The sequence below is a fragment of the Carassius gibelio genome, chromosome A19 (genome assembly GCF_023724105.1).
Source record: "Carassius gibelio isolate Cgi1373 ecotype wild population from Czech Republic chromosome A19, carGib1.2-hapl.c, whole genome shotgun sequence".
NCBI lineage: Eukaryota > Metazoa > Chordata > Actinopteri > Cypriniformes > Cyprinidae > Carassius > Carassius gibelio.
The window spans coordinates 11,809,378-11,824,177 of NC_068389.1; the positions used below are offsets into that span (position 1 = coordinate 11,809,378).

Consider the following 14,800-nt stretch of genomic DNA (forward strand, 5'->3'; position numbering starts at 1 on the left):
CAAACACTCACTCCTCATATCTCGTCTAAAATGTCTCTCTTGGAGCTTTCAGTTCCCAATTGATTTCAATCGTGTCCATGCTTGATGAGAGCCCGACTTTCAGGTCATTCCTGAATGTAGGTCAGTGTCATCAAGGAAACCACACAAGTATTGACAACTTTTCACAAGCATCTCCCAGTTCCCCTGCTGGACTGCATGCCACTGTTGTGCACCCTATGAAAAAAAAAAATACTTCATTGTTTTTAAAATATATTTATTTCATGATCGCATCTGATAAAGCAAGTGCAAGTGCGCATGTGTCTCAGTGACCTGAGTTCGAATCCCGTACGTAGTATTGTTTAAATGTCTGGGACCAGTGTGTCACTGATGTTTTCCGGGTGAGTTAGCTGCATGCTGGGAATGTTAGTAAAAGATTGTGCCATAATTGATAAAGATTCTTTATTTGCATTAAAAGCACACAATATAATGATGTTATTAGCATACTTCAAGTTTACTTTGAATGCCATTGCAGTGCAGTTTAAAGTTACTAAAAGTAAAGGATAGTATGATCTTAATTTGTTATTAGTATAATTGTTATGTGTGTTGAACACTCTTACAGTGTAATTGTAATGTCAGCAAAATACATTTGAAGTTTATGCTGAGAGAAATTCTGCTTTTCAAAACTTAAATACAAGAAAAGATATTTAAAGTGTACTTAAGTATACTTAAAATAGTTCCACTTTAGCACAAACAAGTATATTTATTAAACATTTAGTTGTACTTGAGTACTGGTTTGGCATAACTAAAATGCATTTAGTACAAAATTAGTTGTTCTAATTTAACAGACTTTAAGTACACCAATTTATAGTGTGCCACAAATACATTTAGTTAAATTAAAGTACATACAAATAAATTGTGCTTAAGTATACTATTTTTTCACTAGGGCGCCCACCCTGCTTGGATTCTTTTGCTGTCATGTCCATGTGCAGACCTTACACTTACCTCCCACTGGATACTGATTATAGCTATTTGCATAAAATTTGCTCTTTGCTATCCTATTGGTTCCTGAGAGCAGGTCACACCTCCCAGAGGACCTCATGATTCCTGATTAGCTTGAGTTGGTGCCTGTGCTGTACAAGCTCATATTTCTTCCCCCTTCTGTTTATTAATAAATGTAAACAGATTAAACGTTGCCTGAGAGACCAGAGGCATATGTTTAAACTCAGTCAGAGAGAGGCCAGACTACCACTGTCCTAAATCTCCTGTTCAGTTGGCTACCAGCTCTTTGCTTTGGGTTCACTTCATGGTTGTCCTGGAACCTTGTTATCTGAGTTGAGGTGGGTTGATGCATTTATATATGAGCTAACAGTTATTTTCTCAGATGCTTTTGATTTTAGAATATTTACGTGGGCACAGAATCCTAACTCTAGATACATCTTTAGACTTGTCATATCACTACCTACTCAGTCACTGCAGTGTTTTCGTGGTTATTCTTTCTCTGTTTCTACTTTTGGCGAGGATTTCTGGAAAGGAAAGTCGGAGGAAATTAGTTAACTGAAGACAAATGTACATTTATTTTCACTTGATTACAGTTATGAGTTACTTCAAAACAACTTGTGAAACTGCTAATATGTCATTTAGCATGCTTGAGTAAACATGTCGAAGGAATGAGCAGTTGTTCATGATGGGGATTTTGAGATCACTGCCACTGGTGGAATGTTTTCTGTCTGTACTTGCTGCCAGTTCAACAGCTGCTCTGTGTCCCATTGAGACTGGCATAAGAAATACCAGTATACTTTCTAAAAGAAAGACAGTAGATGGACATTTCTAGATACTTAAATCACAGGGTTCAGGCAAGTTTATGTGCAAACATTTCTTTTTGGTGATTGACAGCATTTTGATGAAGATTCAGACGATCCATCTGTAGAAACTTTTACATTTTATTCACGTCATGTTTGCAACATGCAAGAGCATGCATGTACAAATTTTTAAATGTTCTTTATAATTGATCAAAGGACCACTCGCAGATGTTAATCTAAGCTTTTCAAATGAACCCTGTGTTTGAGTGTGTTCATGATCAGTCAGCTGTTCGACAAGTTTATGCAGCTGTCTCTCACTGACGCATTCGCTTCAGATTTCTTCTCATCATCTTTTGGTCCCTCAGGATTCACAGTTCACACTGCATAACAGACATGAACTATAAAATGAACTTGATGGCTAACCACAAGATGTGTTAATTATAGTGATCAATGAGTTTGGTGTTTGTAAAAGTAATACAAACTACATGCTGTAGTTTAGTTCTGATTATTCAAACAATGTTCACCCTATAGGTCAACATATAAAATGGAGGATCAAGAAATGAACTTTGAGCCAGCTTATGGGTCTCCATCTGAGAAAGATGAAACGTTTGAACCCTTATTTATTGAGGAGGAAGATGAAGACTACTTTGAAGATTGCTTGGAAGAGATTGAGGCTGCTCTAACTCTTCCGGGAGAATCCATGCCTTATTCAGCAAAATGCAGAGAAGCTTTTCAAGCCGAGTTTAATGGACTTATGCAACAGATGTTGGCACAATTAGATGTTTATGATGCCATGCATCCAACTACTGCACCACTGGAGTTATTTTCAGAAACAGAAAACCAATTGGACAAGAATGGATTCACAAAAACAAATAAGTTCGGAGAGACGTGCATTCCTGACAAAGAGCAAGCTGTGTTGGAGGTCGAAGATTGCGCTGTTCCCAGCCCTGTCGAGGCAAGGCCTGAGTTGTCTGCCACCATGGAAATACAAAAACTCAGAGAAGCATTCGAGAGCTGTATTGAGGAAGTGGGCCAGTTGGAGCGCAGAAGGAATGCGTTGGTTCAGGAGCTTCTGGAGCTCGAGGAGCCCATGGCCCAAGAGCTGCAAACTGTGAGGGAGGCTCTGGTGGAAGAACATCGCCTCCTGTCCAAAGTCAGGCTGGAAAGACAGAGCCTGCAGGAAGAGACTCAAAAAACTAAGAGACACCTGTTTACAGCGGCCCGAGACGGTGCACAGAGACAAGTAGATCTTGACTTACAGACGATACAGGTGGAGCAGCTCAACCAAGCTCAGGTAGTGTCAAGTGAACAAGTACATTGAAACAGAAAAGATGATTTTTTTATACCGATTACAAAGAGGATTTACACAAGTAGTTTAGAACTGTGTAGCAGTAGATGGCCAGTAGATATTTGCTCTGTTAACATTCTCAATGGCCCTAAAACAAATTTTTTTTATCTTTTTTTTAATGAATTTAATTCTTTAATTTTCTCTCTTTCGCTCAGTATAAATTTATCTTACATATTTTTTCATTAACTTTTCTTTCCTTAGAACATTTCAGCCATTATTGGAAATTGTACAGAAAACTCAATAATTATATATAATAATTATTATTATATAATATATAATAAAATAAATAAAACATGATTTTATGACACAATTTTAAGCCACATTTTACTTTCTACATTTTATTCTTTGTAATTAACTGTTTCTGAGTTCCTACACCATTTTTTATAGTATACGTGGGGAAACATTGGTTTTGATTGTTTTTCTGAAAAACAAAATTTGTTAATCAGATTATTTTAGGTAGCCAGCAGAACTTTTGTAAAACAAATGTCATAGATAATCATATGGTTTAAGTTACTCCGTCCCTGTTGTTCATGCGACATCAGTTGTGATAAATGGGTGTTAAATCCACTCTAACTAAATTCAAAACCCTCTCGCTCAGGAGGAGCTGAAGGATCTAGCTGTTAAGCTGACTGAGGAGATAGCCAACATCCATTCACATCACCAAAGCAGCCTGCAAGAACTGCAAAAGCAACTGAACGTCACTCAAGAATCCAGCAAGAGAAAGAACCGCTCTTATGTGACTCAAGGCCGCCGGGCTTCTTGTGACCTCCAGCAGTACCTGCAGGGTGGGATCAAAGCTCTGGAAGAGTTTTACGAGCCCCGGTTAGTGTCTCTGCTGAAGAGACGGGAGGCCACCATGGATTCCCTCAGTAAGGCTAAAGGGCAATGCCAGGAGCTGAGGGCCCAGTTAGGACCGCTGAGAGAAGAGGAGCAGATGCTGAGACTCCAGAGGTCTTGTCTGGAGGAGAGGATCCGACTAATGGAGAGACAGAGGAAAGAAAATGTGGAACAATATCGGGTGAGTAATGTTCACTGATTTTAGATCATTTTAGATTTCAAGTTATTGGAGTTTAATGTTCTTTTTTTTATTTTCAGGAGACAGTTGATGCCTTGGAGGAGAACATCAGAGAACTGAAAACTGAGCTCAAGGTCCAGATAAAGAAGACAGAAGAGTTGGATATGCTGAAAAACAACATGGCCGAAGAGCTGTTGTTCTACAGGCGAGTGCAGACACTTCTTCAAAAAGGTTTTTTTTGACACTGCAAAGTAATTTAAGGAGAAAATACTAACACCATGTGTGTATCAAGTGATAAAAACTATTTGCTAAAATAAATGTCTATGTTAATGTATCCTATCCCTAACCAGCTGCAACAAGTTGCAAGATCTCTAGCACTATATTGGATAGCCGCACCCACAATGATATGTCATTAGTCCAAAAGTTTACTATACTAAATATAAAAAATATATATATAGGCTAAGAAGGGCAAAGATCCCCCTGGGGTAAAATGACCCCACATTTTTATCTATTATTTACTGTAACTCATTATGGTTATTATTCAGTAATTCAATTAAATAGATGTACATCTTCACTTTTCATTAAAAACCAATAAGCTACAGATGCTGGTCATATAATTAGAATATCATCAAAAAGTTGATTTATTTCACTAATTCCATTCAAAAAGTGAAACTTTTATATTATATTCATTCATTACACACAGACTGATATATTTCAAATGTTTATTTCTTTTAATTTTGATGTTTATAACTTGACAACTAAACTGACAAAATCCCAAATTCAGTATCTCAGAAAATGAGAATATATTTGAAGACCAATACAAAGAAAGGATTTTTAGAAATCTTGATCAACTGAAAAGCATGAACATGAAAAGTATGAGCATGTACAGCACTCAATACTTAGTTGGGGCTTCTTTTGCCTGAATGACCGCAGCAATGTGGCGTGGCATGGAGTCGAACAGTCTGTGGCACTGCTCAGGTGTTATGAGATCCCAGGTTGCTCTGATAGTGGCCTTCAGCTCTTCTGCATTGTTAGGTCTGACATATCGCATCTTCCTCTTTATAATACCCCACAGATTTTCTATGGGGTTAAGGTCAGGCGAGTTTGCAGGCCTATTAAAAACAGGGATACCATGGTCCTTAAACCAGGTACTGGTAGCTTTGGCACTGTGTGCAGCTGACAAGTCCTGTTGGAAAATGAAATCTGCATCTCCATAAAGATGGTCAGCATCAGGAAGAATAAAGTGCACTAAAACTTACTGGTATACGGCTGTGTTAACCTTGGACCTCAGAAAACACAGTGTACCAACACCGGCAGAAGACATGGCACCCCAAACCATCACTGGCTGTGGAAACTTTACAATGGGCCTCAAGCAACGTGGATTGTGTGCTTCTCCTCTCTTCCTCCAGACTCTAGGACCCTGATTTCCAAAGGAAATGCAAAATTTACTTTCATCAGAGAACATAACTTTGGACCACTCAGCAGCAGTCCAGTCCTTTTTGTCTTTAGATGCTTCTGACGCTGTCTGTTGTTCAAGAGAGGCGTGACACAAGGAATGCAACAGTTGAAACCCATGTCTTACATACGTCTGTGTGTAGTGGTTCTTGAAGCACTGACTCAAGCTGCAGTCCACAGTTTGTGGGATCTCCCCCATATTTTTGAATGAGTTTTGTTTCACAATCCTCTCCAGGGTGCGGTTTTCCCTATTGCTTGTACACTTTTTTTCTACCACATCTTTTCCTTCCCTTCGCCTCTCTATTAATGTGCTTGGACACAGAGCTCTGTGAACAGCAAATCTCTTTTGCAATGACCTTTTGTGTCTTGCCCTCCTTGTGCAAGGTGTCAATGGTCGTCTTTTGGACAACTGTCAAGTCAGCAGTCTTTCCCAAGGTTGTGTAGCCTACAGAACTAGACTGAGAGACCATTTAAAGGCTTTTTCAGGTGTTTTGAGTTAATTAGCTGATTAGATTGTGGCACCAGGTTTCTTCAATATTGAACCTTTTCACAATATTCTAATTTTCTGAGATAATGAATTTGGGATTTTCCTTAGTTGTCAGTTATAATAATCAAAATTACAATAATTTTTTTTAAAAATATATCAGTGTGTGTGTAATGAATTAATATAATATACAAGTTTCACTTTTTGAATGGAATTAGTGAAAACAACTTTTTGATGATATTCTAATTATATGACCGACACATGTACTAAAGTGAAAGCATTTTATGACAATTCTTTAATTAAAATATGATCAGTTAAATATGTAAATATCATATGCCTGTATATAATTCAGAACAAATTTACATTTCAGATGAAAGGCATGTAGTTTCTTTACAAAGTTACATCGCCCGCTATTGGCCTGATTGAACCGGATTTCCACTTTCAGTGTGGAGAGACAATTTACTTTTACTAATTGCTATAGTCAAACTAGGCAGTAGACAGCTGAATTTTTTATTTTTATTTTATTGGACATTCATTTGGAATTATTGCACTCATATCGACAATTTATCAGTCCGTAACTTTGCTCCATAGTGCAGGTCCCATGTGAAATGCTTGTGTATGTTTTTTTATGTAAGTGGAAATGATGTATCAATAAGCTAAATCTTCAGTCTTCCACGTGCTCCTAGATTGTGTTTAATTGTGACTGTGAAGTGTTTTGCCTAGACTGGCAGTTGAGCTTGCGCCAGCCCTGGACTGCACATCTGTATTTATTTTATGCCTTTACTGTTTTACAGAGAGCATGTAGAGGGCTCCTGCAAGCAAGAGAACAGTGTGGAGGTGGAAAAAACCTAATTAACTATTGTTAGTTTTATTGTCTTATAAGTTTATGTAAAATTATTTTGATATATTTTCATAGTTTTCAAGAAACTGCTTGTCTTCTTTTTCATTAATAGTCAATCGCCAAAACAGTATCCTCAATTTACTGAAGATGCACAACAGGTTTCTTCTTTTCAAAGGTCAAATTAGATTTAAAAGAGCACTCTGAACAGCAAGGACCAATTGTGTCAGATATTCCTATCTTTATCTAAGAAATTGCATAGCTCAGAATGTTCTTAAAACACTGTTTTTGATGCGTGTATAAGAGGGAATAAAGCTCATATATCAAGTGGTGCTTGTGAACTAAGTGCTTTCTTTTATGAGTAAGGAAAGTGAGCAAAACAAGGACTTCTATGGGCACTGTAGGAGAGCTCTATAAACATCCCTACAGCATGAAAACATTTAGACGGACTAAGAGAAAATTAAATAAGTGCTTTGTTGATTTGATGTGTCTTGTTAATAAGATCAGAGATAAACCAGTACGAATTTGAAATTGTGTATAGGAGTCGTACCTAGTTGTGAATAGATACACACTCTTGTCAGTGTGACAGGGAGCATGCATTTTTTATTTTATTTTTTGCTTTTAAGACTGAATCATTTGCTATTTCAAGACATTTTGGAGAATCAAATGTGAATATGGCTATATATGGCTCAATAGAATATGGCTCAATAGAATATGGGCAATGACAAAAATAAATAAAATAAAAGGTATTTGTTGAGGCTTTTGTTCAGTCTCTGTTTTTTTGGCTTTCTCATGTGAAACAATTACAAGTGGTCAGGCAAAATTTATTGTCATTTCTACATCAGGTAGTAAAATCCATCTCAAATTAATCTTTTTGTGGTCACTTTTGAGAACGAAGGATGTGCTGCAAGTTCTGGACATGGACATGAAGGAGGAAGGGTGTATGATAGACCCGTCCTGAAGTCCCTGCTATCTTTTATCCTATGAGCTACTGCTTTCATTTCGAGCTTGATTTAGTTCAGCTAACATTATATTTATAACTATTGCTGAAGACAGATTAATTAAATTTGATGATCAGTCTAGAAGCAATCATTCAAATTACTAACTTGCACTTTACATATGAAATGTAGCAATGTAGTGAGGTGGGGCCTCCATAGATCGAACTTATCTGTTCAGCACATCCCACAGATGGGCGATTGGATTGAGATCTGGGGAATTTGTAGGCCAAGTCACCACCTCGTGCTCCTCAAACCATTCCTGAACCATTTTCATTTTGTGGCAGGGCACATTATCCTGCTGAAAGAGACCATAGCCATAAGGAAACACAGTTTCCATGTACATGGTCTGCATCACTGCTTAGGTAGTTGGTACATTTCAAAATAACATCCATATGAATGGCAGGACCCAAGGTTTCCCAGCAGAACATTGCTCAAAGCATAACACTGCCTCGGCTAGCTTGCCTTCTTCCCAAAGTGCAAACTGGTGCCATGTGTTCCCCGGGTAAGCGACACACATGCACCCAGCCATCCACGTGATGTAAAGGAAAAAACTAGATTCATCAGATAGGCCATCATCTTCTATTGCTCAGTGGTCTGGTTCTGACACTTACTTGCCCATTGTCGGTGCTTTTGGTGGTGGACAGAGGTCAGCATGGGCACTATGACTGATCTGAAGCTATGCAGCCCCATATGCAACAAACAGTGATGCACCTTTCCATCAGAACCAGCATTAACTTCTTGAGCAATTTGAGAGTAACTTGTCAGTTGGATCGGACCACGGGCCAGCCTTTGTGCCCCACATGCATCAATGAGCCTTGACCACCCATGACCCTGTTGATGGTTCACCACTGTTCCTTCCTTGGAGCACTTTTGATAGAGACGCACTACTGCAGACCAGGAACATCCCACAAGAGCTCGTTTTGGAGATGCTTTAAGTGGGCCACAGTAAAAATCACTTTCTGCTGCTTAGTTTAAGCATAGTTTCTCATATTTTGGGACATGATAATTTATATAAAAGATCTATAAAGTTTTTAATATAAAATAAATCTTACAAAAGCTGTGTCAACAATTTTATCAACAAAAACGGTTTATTCATAATGTTATGTACAACGGTATGGACATACAGGAGAAAAACATTGAAAAGTCACAATATTAAAAAGACAAACACCACCTGACTGATACATGAAGCTCAAAGTAAAAAGAGTACATAAGAGCTTAAGTTATCAATACATCTAGTAATGAAATAAATGGATATTTGAATGGAAATTGCATTTGTAGGACAAGTAAAAAAAAAAAAAAAATCTACTGAACATCAATATTGTATCACTGCACTCTGGTCACAACATACTACCCACCTGTATATACTTTTATGATTAAGTAATACTTTAAGTATACTTAAACTGCATGGAAATCCTCAGGAGACAATGGTGGTAAGGGATGAGAAGGGTCATTTGTCTCACATTCTGATACTGATCAAGGATTAACTGACATTTTTCTTAGAAAAATACTCTATAAACAGTAGAAAATGCCTGGTGGGGAAATATTCAATTATTCCATTTCCATTACTTAGGGGAGAGCACTTATGTTCTTCACTTGAGTGTAGACAGACAGTTTTTAGAAGAGTTTTGTCTTATGCTGAGAGTGGGGTGGTGTAAAGAGTCATTTTATCCCTGAACCTCAGTGTCTGCTGCCCCCTCTGGGTCCTCGTCATTGTAGATGTTCTCTGCCTACAGAAATAGATAAAAAGTACACATGTACAACAGAGCAAATTTTTGTACAAACTAATTTTTCCTCCAACAACTACATTTATTGGTCACACTTAAAGGAAATAAAGCAGGCTGCATCATGAGTGAGCTGATGTTTATTTAATGCAGAGAAGCTGACAGAAAAATCTAAATTTTAAGAAATAGGCTTAAAAGCTGACTGTCCTTACCATCTGCCAGACTTGCATGATGTTGTCCTCAGACACGGAGCAAATCACCCACGGTTCATTTGGATTCCAGGAGAAGTCAGAAATCTTGGCTGTATGGCCTCCATGGATAAACTGTTTGTTTGTTTTTTATAAAATGTGAAAAACATGACCACAGAGAAAAGCACAATATTTTCTCTAAGTACATATAATTAAATTAAAAACTGTACACCATGACTACTCACCAGTAGCTCTGGAGGTCCATCCTCTGCATCTTCTGGTGACTGTTCCTCACCGATTTTACTGCAGGAAAAACAAGGAATTCTCATGAATGTGAAAAGATACTACTAATAAAGTATTTGACATTTCAGCGGTAGTAGTGAGTAAAATATAAATGAGAACCCACCTGAGGTCCCAGACATTGAGTCGCCTGTCTGTTCCACTAGAGGCCAGGATGGTCTCATTATGGGGTGACCACTGAACCTGTGGACACATTTATAGTTCATGTAATCACACTCTTTTATCTTTAATTTAATCCAAATCATGGCAGGAAGGGATTCGGTACCTGGAAGATTTCATCTTTGTGCGATTCAAATGAGTGAAGTTTCAGCTTCAGGTTTCGCAAATCCCACAATGCAACAGTCTGTGGGAGAAAAACAAAAGCACAATTCAGAGGTCTAAATATAGAAGCACATTTACTAAATGTTCACAGGTGTAACAGAAACAGTTGCTCAGTGTAGTTCTCACCTTGTCAGCAGAACCAGTGGCCAGAATGAACTCACTGTAGGGGTTGAAGGACAAACAGTTGACCTCTGCAGTGTGGGCATCCACTGCATGACTGGGTTTAGATGTGTTATTGGAGCGTGTGTCCCAGCTAAAGGAAGGGGAAATACCAGATTAAAATATTGCTCACATTACATAGCCACAGTTATAGACGCTACATGCCTTGTTAAGTGACATGCTGCGCTAAAGACATTCAGATTACAAAAACACACAGGAAGACAAAGTACTTACATCATAAGCTTCTGGTCATCTGCAACAGACCCAAAGAGAGACTCGTGAAGCAGATGCCAAGACACGTCCTCCACTACAGCAGTGTGACCAGTGAAAATGGTCTTAGCGTCCACTATTTTTCCCTCCTTTGGTACTGTGCTGATGTCCCACAGACAGATTGTCTGCAGAAAAACAGAAGAACTTGAACATTTAGTTTTGGCTGAATTAAAAACAAAAAAAAATTAACACCTGAAACCCCATCATGTTTGCAAATATAGAGCTGTGGTCTCCATTTACAAATGTCTTACGTGATCATCAGATGCACTCAGTAGACAGCCACTCAGGTTGGGGTTCCAGGACAGACCATATCCTTCTTTCTGATGTCCCCTCAGTCGCAGGTCAGGAGTGCACTCTCCAGAGGGGTCTCCAGGACCACAGGAAGGGAACACAGAGAGCACAAATTTAGAGGGAAATATTATCAACATATGACACAAACACTGAGTTGGCAAGTAGCTTGGAAATGAAATGTTAAGTCTCCCATTATATCATGTTTAACTACATTTAAACAACTAGTTGACTTGTGTGGTTAAACCTGTACTTTATTTGTGGTGCAGTGCTTTAAGCAGTGTGCAATATTTCAGCTATTATGCTTGCATGTTTAAACTTTAAAAAGTAAAAAAATAAATAAATAAAACCCGTCTTCAAACTAATCGCTTTTCAAGCAATGCTGCTACATACATTGAGCTGCAAGTGACAAAGTTCCCAGAATTGCTCATACCAGGTTTGGAGGGGTGTTTGGTGTAGTCAAAGACCAGCACATCACTAGTGGGGGTCTTGGTGGCAATGATGCAGGGGTTCTGTGGCATGTAGCGAGCCCTGTTCACTTCTCCCTCATGATTAATCTTGATCTCAATCTCAATCTTGCCACTCACTGAGCCAAAACCACCAAATTCTGTGAACAAACAGAATCAGGTTTGACAACATGAGAGGAGTACACAGGTGGAGACGATGCAGTCACAATTTAGTTTATGATCAGAACATCATATATATAAGCCACTCACCTCCTTTTTCGCTGTCATAATGTGAGGCATCAAACTGGGCGTCATCATTGGGCAGCTGGACACTGGCGATAACCAGGTGATTCTGCTCATCAGAGGTATGAGTGCCGAGAACCAGGCGGTGCACGCTAAAATCCTTCCCTTCAGGTCTGTGAAACAGGTGACAAGAGTGCTTATCTACACTGACCTTTATAAACACAATATTCAGCTTGCATTATTAAAGCAGCAAACCTGATTCCATTATCATGACATCACAAACTATTAAAAAAAAGTTGAAAAGGGATGGGGAAAAAGCCCAAACATGTTGAAAAGATCATGTAGAGCCACACCAACTAAATCAATAAATTAAAGGCTTCATTTTTATGGATAAAACATCTGGAAAACAGCCGAGGAGGACACAGTTAGCTGCTGCAGTAAAACTGGAGAACCCAACTGATCTTAAACATGAGAATGCACTACATTAAGTGATTCAAACTAAAGCTTATAGTTTGACACGGCTTGCATTGCCTTGCCATGTAGTTTGACACGTGTGTGTGCCGTTTTTTAAAGGTTTTATCCTTATTTGTAAGGATACACCATTGGGCACGATGTGGAACAACAAATTTGTAAATAATTAATTCCAAAATATTTTAATAAACAATCTTGGATTTCTCTTTCAATTAATAAATTATCAAACAATCATTCGACCCATTTCAAAGCTGATGTCTGTACTGTAAATGTGAAGGTGTTACCTGGTGACATCTGGCAACCACTGGGCAGTAAGACTGGGCCACTCCAGCGCGTGGGTCATCACCAGATCATACAGAAACGGTGTGTTTTTCTTCCATATTTTATATTCTTCATTTATGACCCTTTCCTCCACTGCGTCATCAAATGCAGCTGTATTAAAAAGGGGCGGGAAAACGAGATGAGATCTGTCAAAACGCCTTCAACAAAAGTACTAAAAAAATAACAGCTTAAATACGTAAGACCAGGAAGTTTTTTTTACTCCACAACTGCTGTACAATAATAAATGGCTTTCCGTCTAATCTATATCGTTGGTTACATTTAACGTAAAATCTACCGGAAGATAAAGATGCAAACCAGTATTGCCGAAAATGTAATGGAAACCCCTCAACTATAAATTAGGTGCAAACTGACAAATATTTTCATTTATTACCAGTTTGCAACACACACAAAATAAAAATCCAAATCAATACTGAAAACTTCCTGAAATAAAGCGACGCGTCCCACATTCACACGCTTCAACTTAAAAGCCAAACAAACTAGCCGCAGCTAATTCGGCGCTAATTTAACTAAATAACCAAGTAGTTTAGATACTTAGTAAAATATTACCATCATAAAAATAATACTTTCATGTCTAAAAACAGCTAATCTGTGCTCATGATAAGCTCTAATATTTAAACTCTAAGTTACTGATGTAGTTAACGTTAGCAGGACTGTGTCGTTATGGCGGGACTCGGCCTGCGCTGAATTCACATCAACAACTACCTCAGCAGCCGCTAAACCAGAGCACGCCGAGTGCCGTGAACCCACACTCACCTTCTTTATCAGCCATAACGACTCGAAATACAGCTTTCTGCTCGTAAACGTTGCCGATAACAGGAGACCGGTGTAGTTTCCACTGGAGTGTAAATCAGGAGGCTCTTTGTCTCGCGCCGGCGTGCACGTTCGCGCCAACACGGACCGACACACAGCAGCAGAGCACGCACGGAGAGGAGAAGAAGAGCCGCTCACACACTGCAGCCACTACACTGCCCTCTGCTGACACCACGCCACAAAATAAAACCTGTCAGCAGGATCCACACACTGAAAGAAAATAAAAATGATGTGTGTGTGTGTGTAGTATTTACAAAAGTACAGTATACAGTATTTGTATATGATTTTACATTTGTATAGTATTTATTTACATATTACTTTGTAACAGTATTGCAACTCTAATGAGAATTGCAGTTAAGAATGATGGATAATACAAACATACAATAATTGTTATTATTAATATTTATTTAAATTTATTATTATTTATTTAAATTTAGTTACACACACACACACACATATACATACACACAGTATTTATATTCCTACTTATATAAAAAATTACTCCACTACAAGTCACCAATTTCAAGACAACTTGAGTAAAAGTTTCGGAGTATCTGATTTTAACAGTACTTAAGTATTTTACTTTGACTAAATATAGGTTCAAAGATGCATTAATCAAAGAGATATAGAAAAACTCATAAACCAAAATAAACCTCAAAAACCTTCAAAAAAGGTATCTTTAGTATAGTGGATTTATGGATATAAACAAATATAAAATAATAACCATAATAATAATAATAATAATAATAATAATAATATGTAAATAAAAAATAAAAAATTAAAATAAAAAAGTCAACGCATACTCGCACTGGATGACCGTGTTTTTTTGGTTTTGTTTTTTACGGTCTATGGTTTTTGCTTCATTTCGTTACTAGAGAACTAACATTCACGAGAAGCAGCCTTGTTGACAACTTTGGGTGAGGGCAAAATGCACAAAAGATAGTACTTTCAGTGCCCTGTAGTTGGCGATATCACTTCCTTAGTAGCAGAAATAGACTGCTGCGGAAAAATCTAGGTGCCATGCAAAATGTAATGTGTAATTGCAACACTCATTACAAACGTAGTGGAGCAGAGTACAGATACCTATTCAAAAATGTAGTGAATTAGCAAATATCTATGATGCTAATTAAAACTACATAGGATCCAAAAAGATACCCAAGTACAGTAAATAATTACAATTACTCAAAAACTTTACACCTCTGTTAACAACAATCTTCTGGTCATTTGACAACTGAAGGGAAATGTTCTTATTTGGGGCAAAAAAAAAAAAAAAAAAAATTCTAATTACCCCTAAAATTACAATATATGTTTCTTTCTTCTGACTT

The 14,800-nt window shown here is 37.9% G+C and overlaps 2 protein-coding genes across 5 annotated transcripts; one reads left to right on the forward strand and one right to left on the reverse strand.

The window, feature by feature from the left end:
• Positions 1-262: 262 nt before the first annotated feature.
• On the forward strand, positions 263-7,245 carry LOC127934936 (syncoilin). 4 transcript variants are annotated; one of them, XM_052532507.1, is made up of 6 exons: positions 263-377; positions 1,162-1,316; positions 2,310-3,072; positions 3,725-4,144; positions 4,222-4,346; positions 6,875-7,245. In XM_052532507.1, exons 3-6 carry the CDS (start codon positions 2,323-2,325, stop codon positions 6,930-6,932), a joined length of 1,353 nt encoding a protein of 450 aa, XP_052388467.1. In that variant the 5' UTR covers positions 263-377; positions 1,162-1,316; positions 2,310-2,322; the 3' UTR covers positions 6,933-7,245. The 4 variants fall into 4 exon arrangements, with proteins under 4 accessions (XP_052388467.1, XP_052388468.1, XP_052388465.1 ...); XM_052532508.1 differs by having other exon boundaries at positions 263-324; XM_052532505.1 differs by lacking the exon at positions 1,162-1,316.
• Positions 7,246-8,985: 1,740 nt separating this feature from the next.
• On the reverse strand, positions 8,986-13,630 carry LOC127935844 (histone-binding protein RBBP4). Its single transcript, XM_052534032.1, has 12 exons — positions 13,419-13,630; positions 12,608-12,755; positions 11,880-12,025; positions 11,597-11,770; positions 11,127-11,242; positions 10,840-11,000; positions 10,573-10,699; positions 10,391-10,468; positions 10,232-10,308; positions 10,071-10,128; positions 9,850-9,960; positions 8,986-9,643 (listed from the first exon to the last, which is right to left on the reverse strand). The coding sequence occupies exons 1-12, from the start codon at positions 13,432-13,434 to the stop codon at positions 9,581-9,583; spliced, it is 1,275 nt and encodes a 424-aa protein (XP_052389992.1). The 5' UTR covers positions 13,435-13,630; the 3' UTR covers positions 8,986-9,580.
• Between the last annotated feature and the right edge of the window lie 1,170 nt (positions 13,631-14,800).

What these genes read in the sequence shown, in the direction of transcription:
- LOC127934936 (XM_052532505.1), top strand. Translation starts at nt 343, where the DNA reads ATGTCTGGGACCAGTGTGTCACTGATGTTTTCCGG. An exon ending in GTGTCACTGATGTTTTCCGG is followed by an intron (nt 378 to 2,309) that starts GTGAGTTAGCTG and finishes TTCACCCTATAG; the next exon opens with GTCAACATATAAAATGGAGG. An exon ending in AAAATGTGGAACAATATCGG is followed by an intron (nt 4,145 to 4,221) that starts GTGAGTAATGTT and finishes TTTTATTTTCAG; the next exon opens with GAGACAGTTGATGCCTTGGA.
- LOC127935844 (XM_052534032.1), bottom strand. An exon ending in ACAAAGATGAAATCTTCCAG is followed by an intron (nt 10,309 to 10,390) that starts GTACCGAATCCC and finishes ATGTGTCCACAG; the next exon opens with GTTCAGTGGTCACCCCATAA. An exon ending in CTCAATGTCTGGGACCTCAG is followed by an intron (nt 10,129 to 10,231) that starts GTGGGTTCTCAT and finishes TTTTTCCTGCAG; the next exon opens with TAAAATCGGTGAGGAACAGT.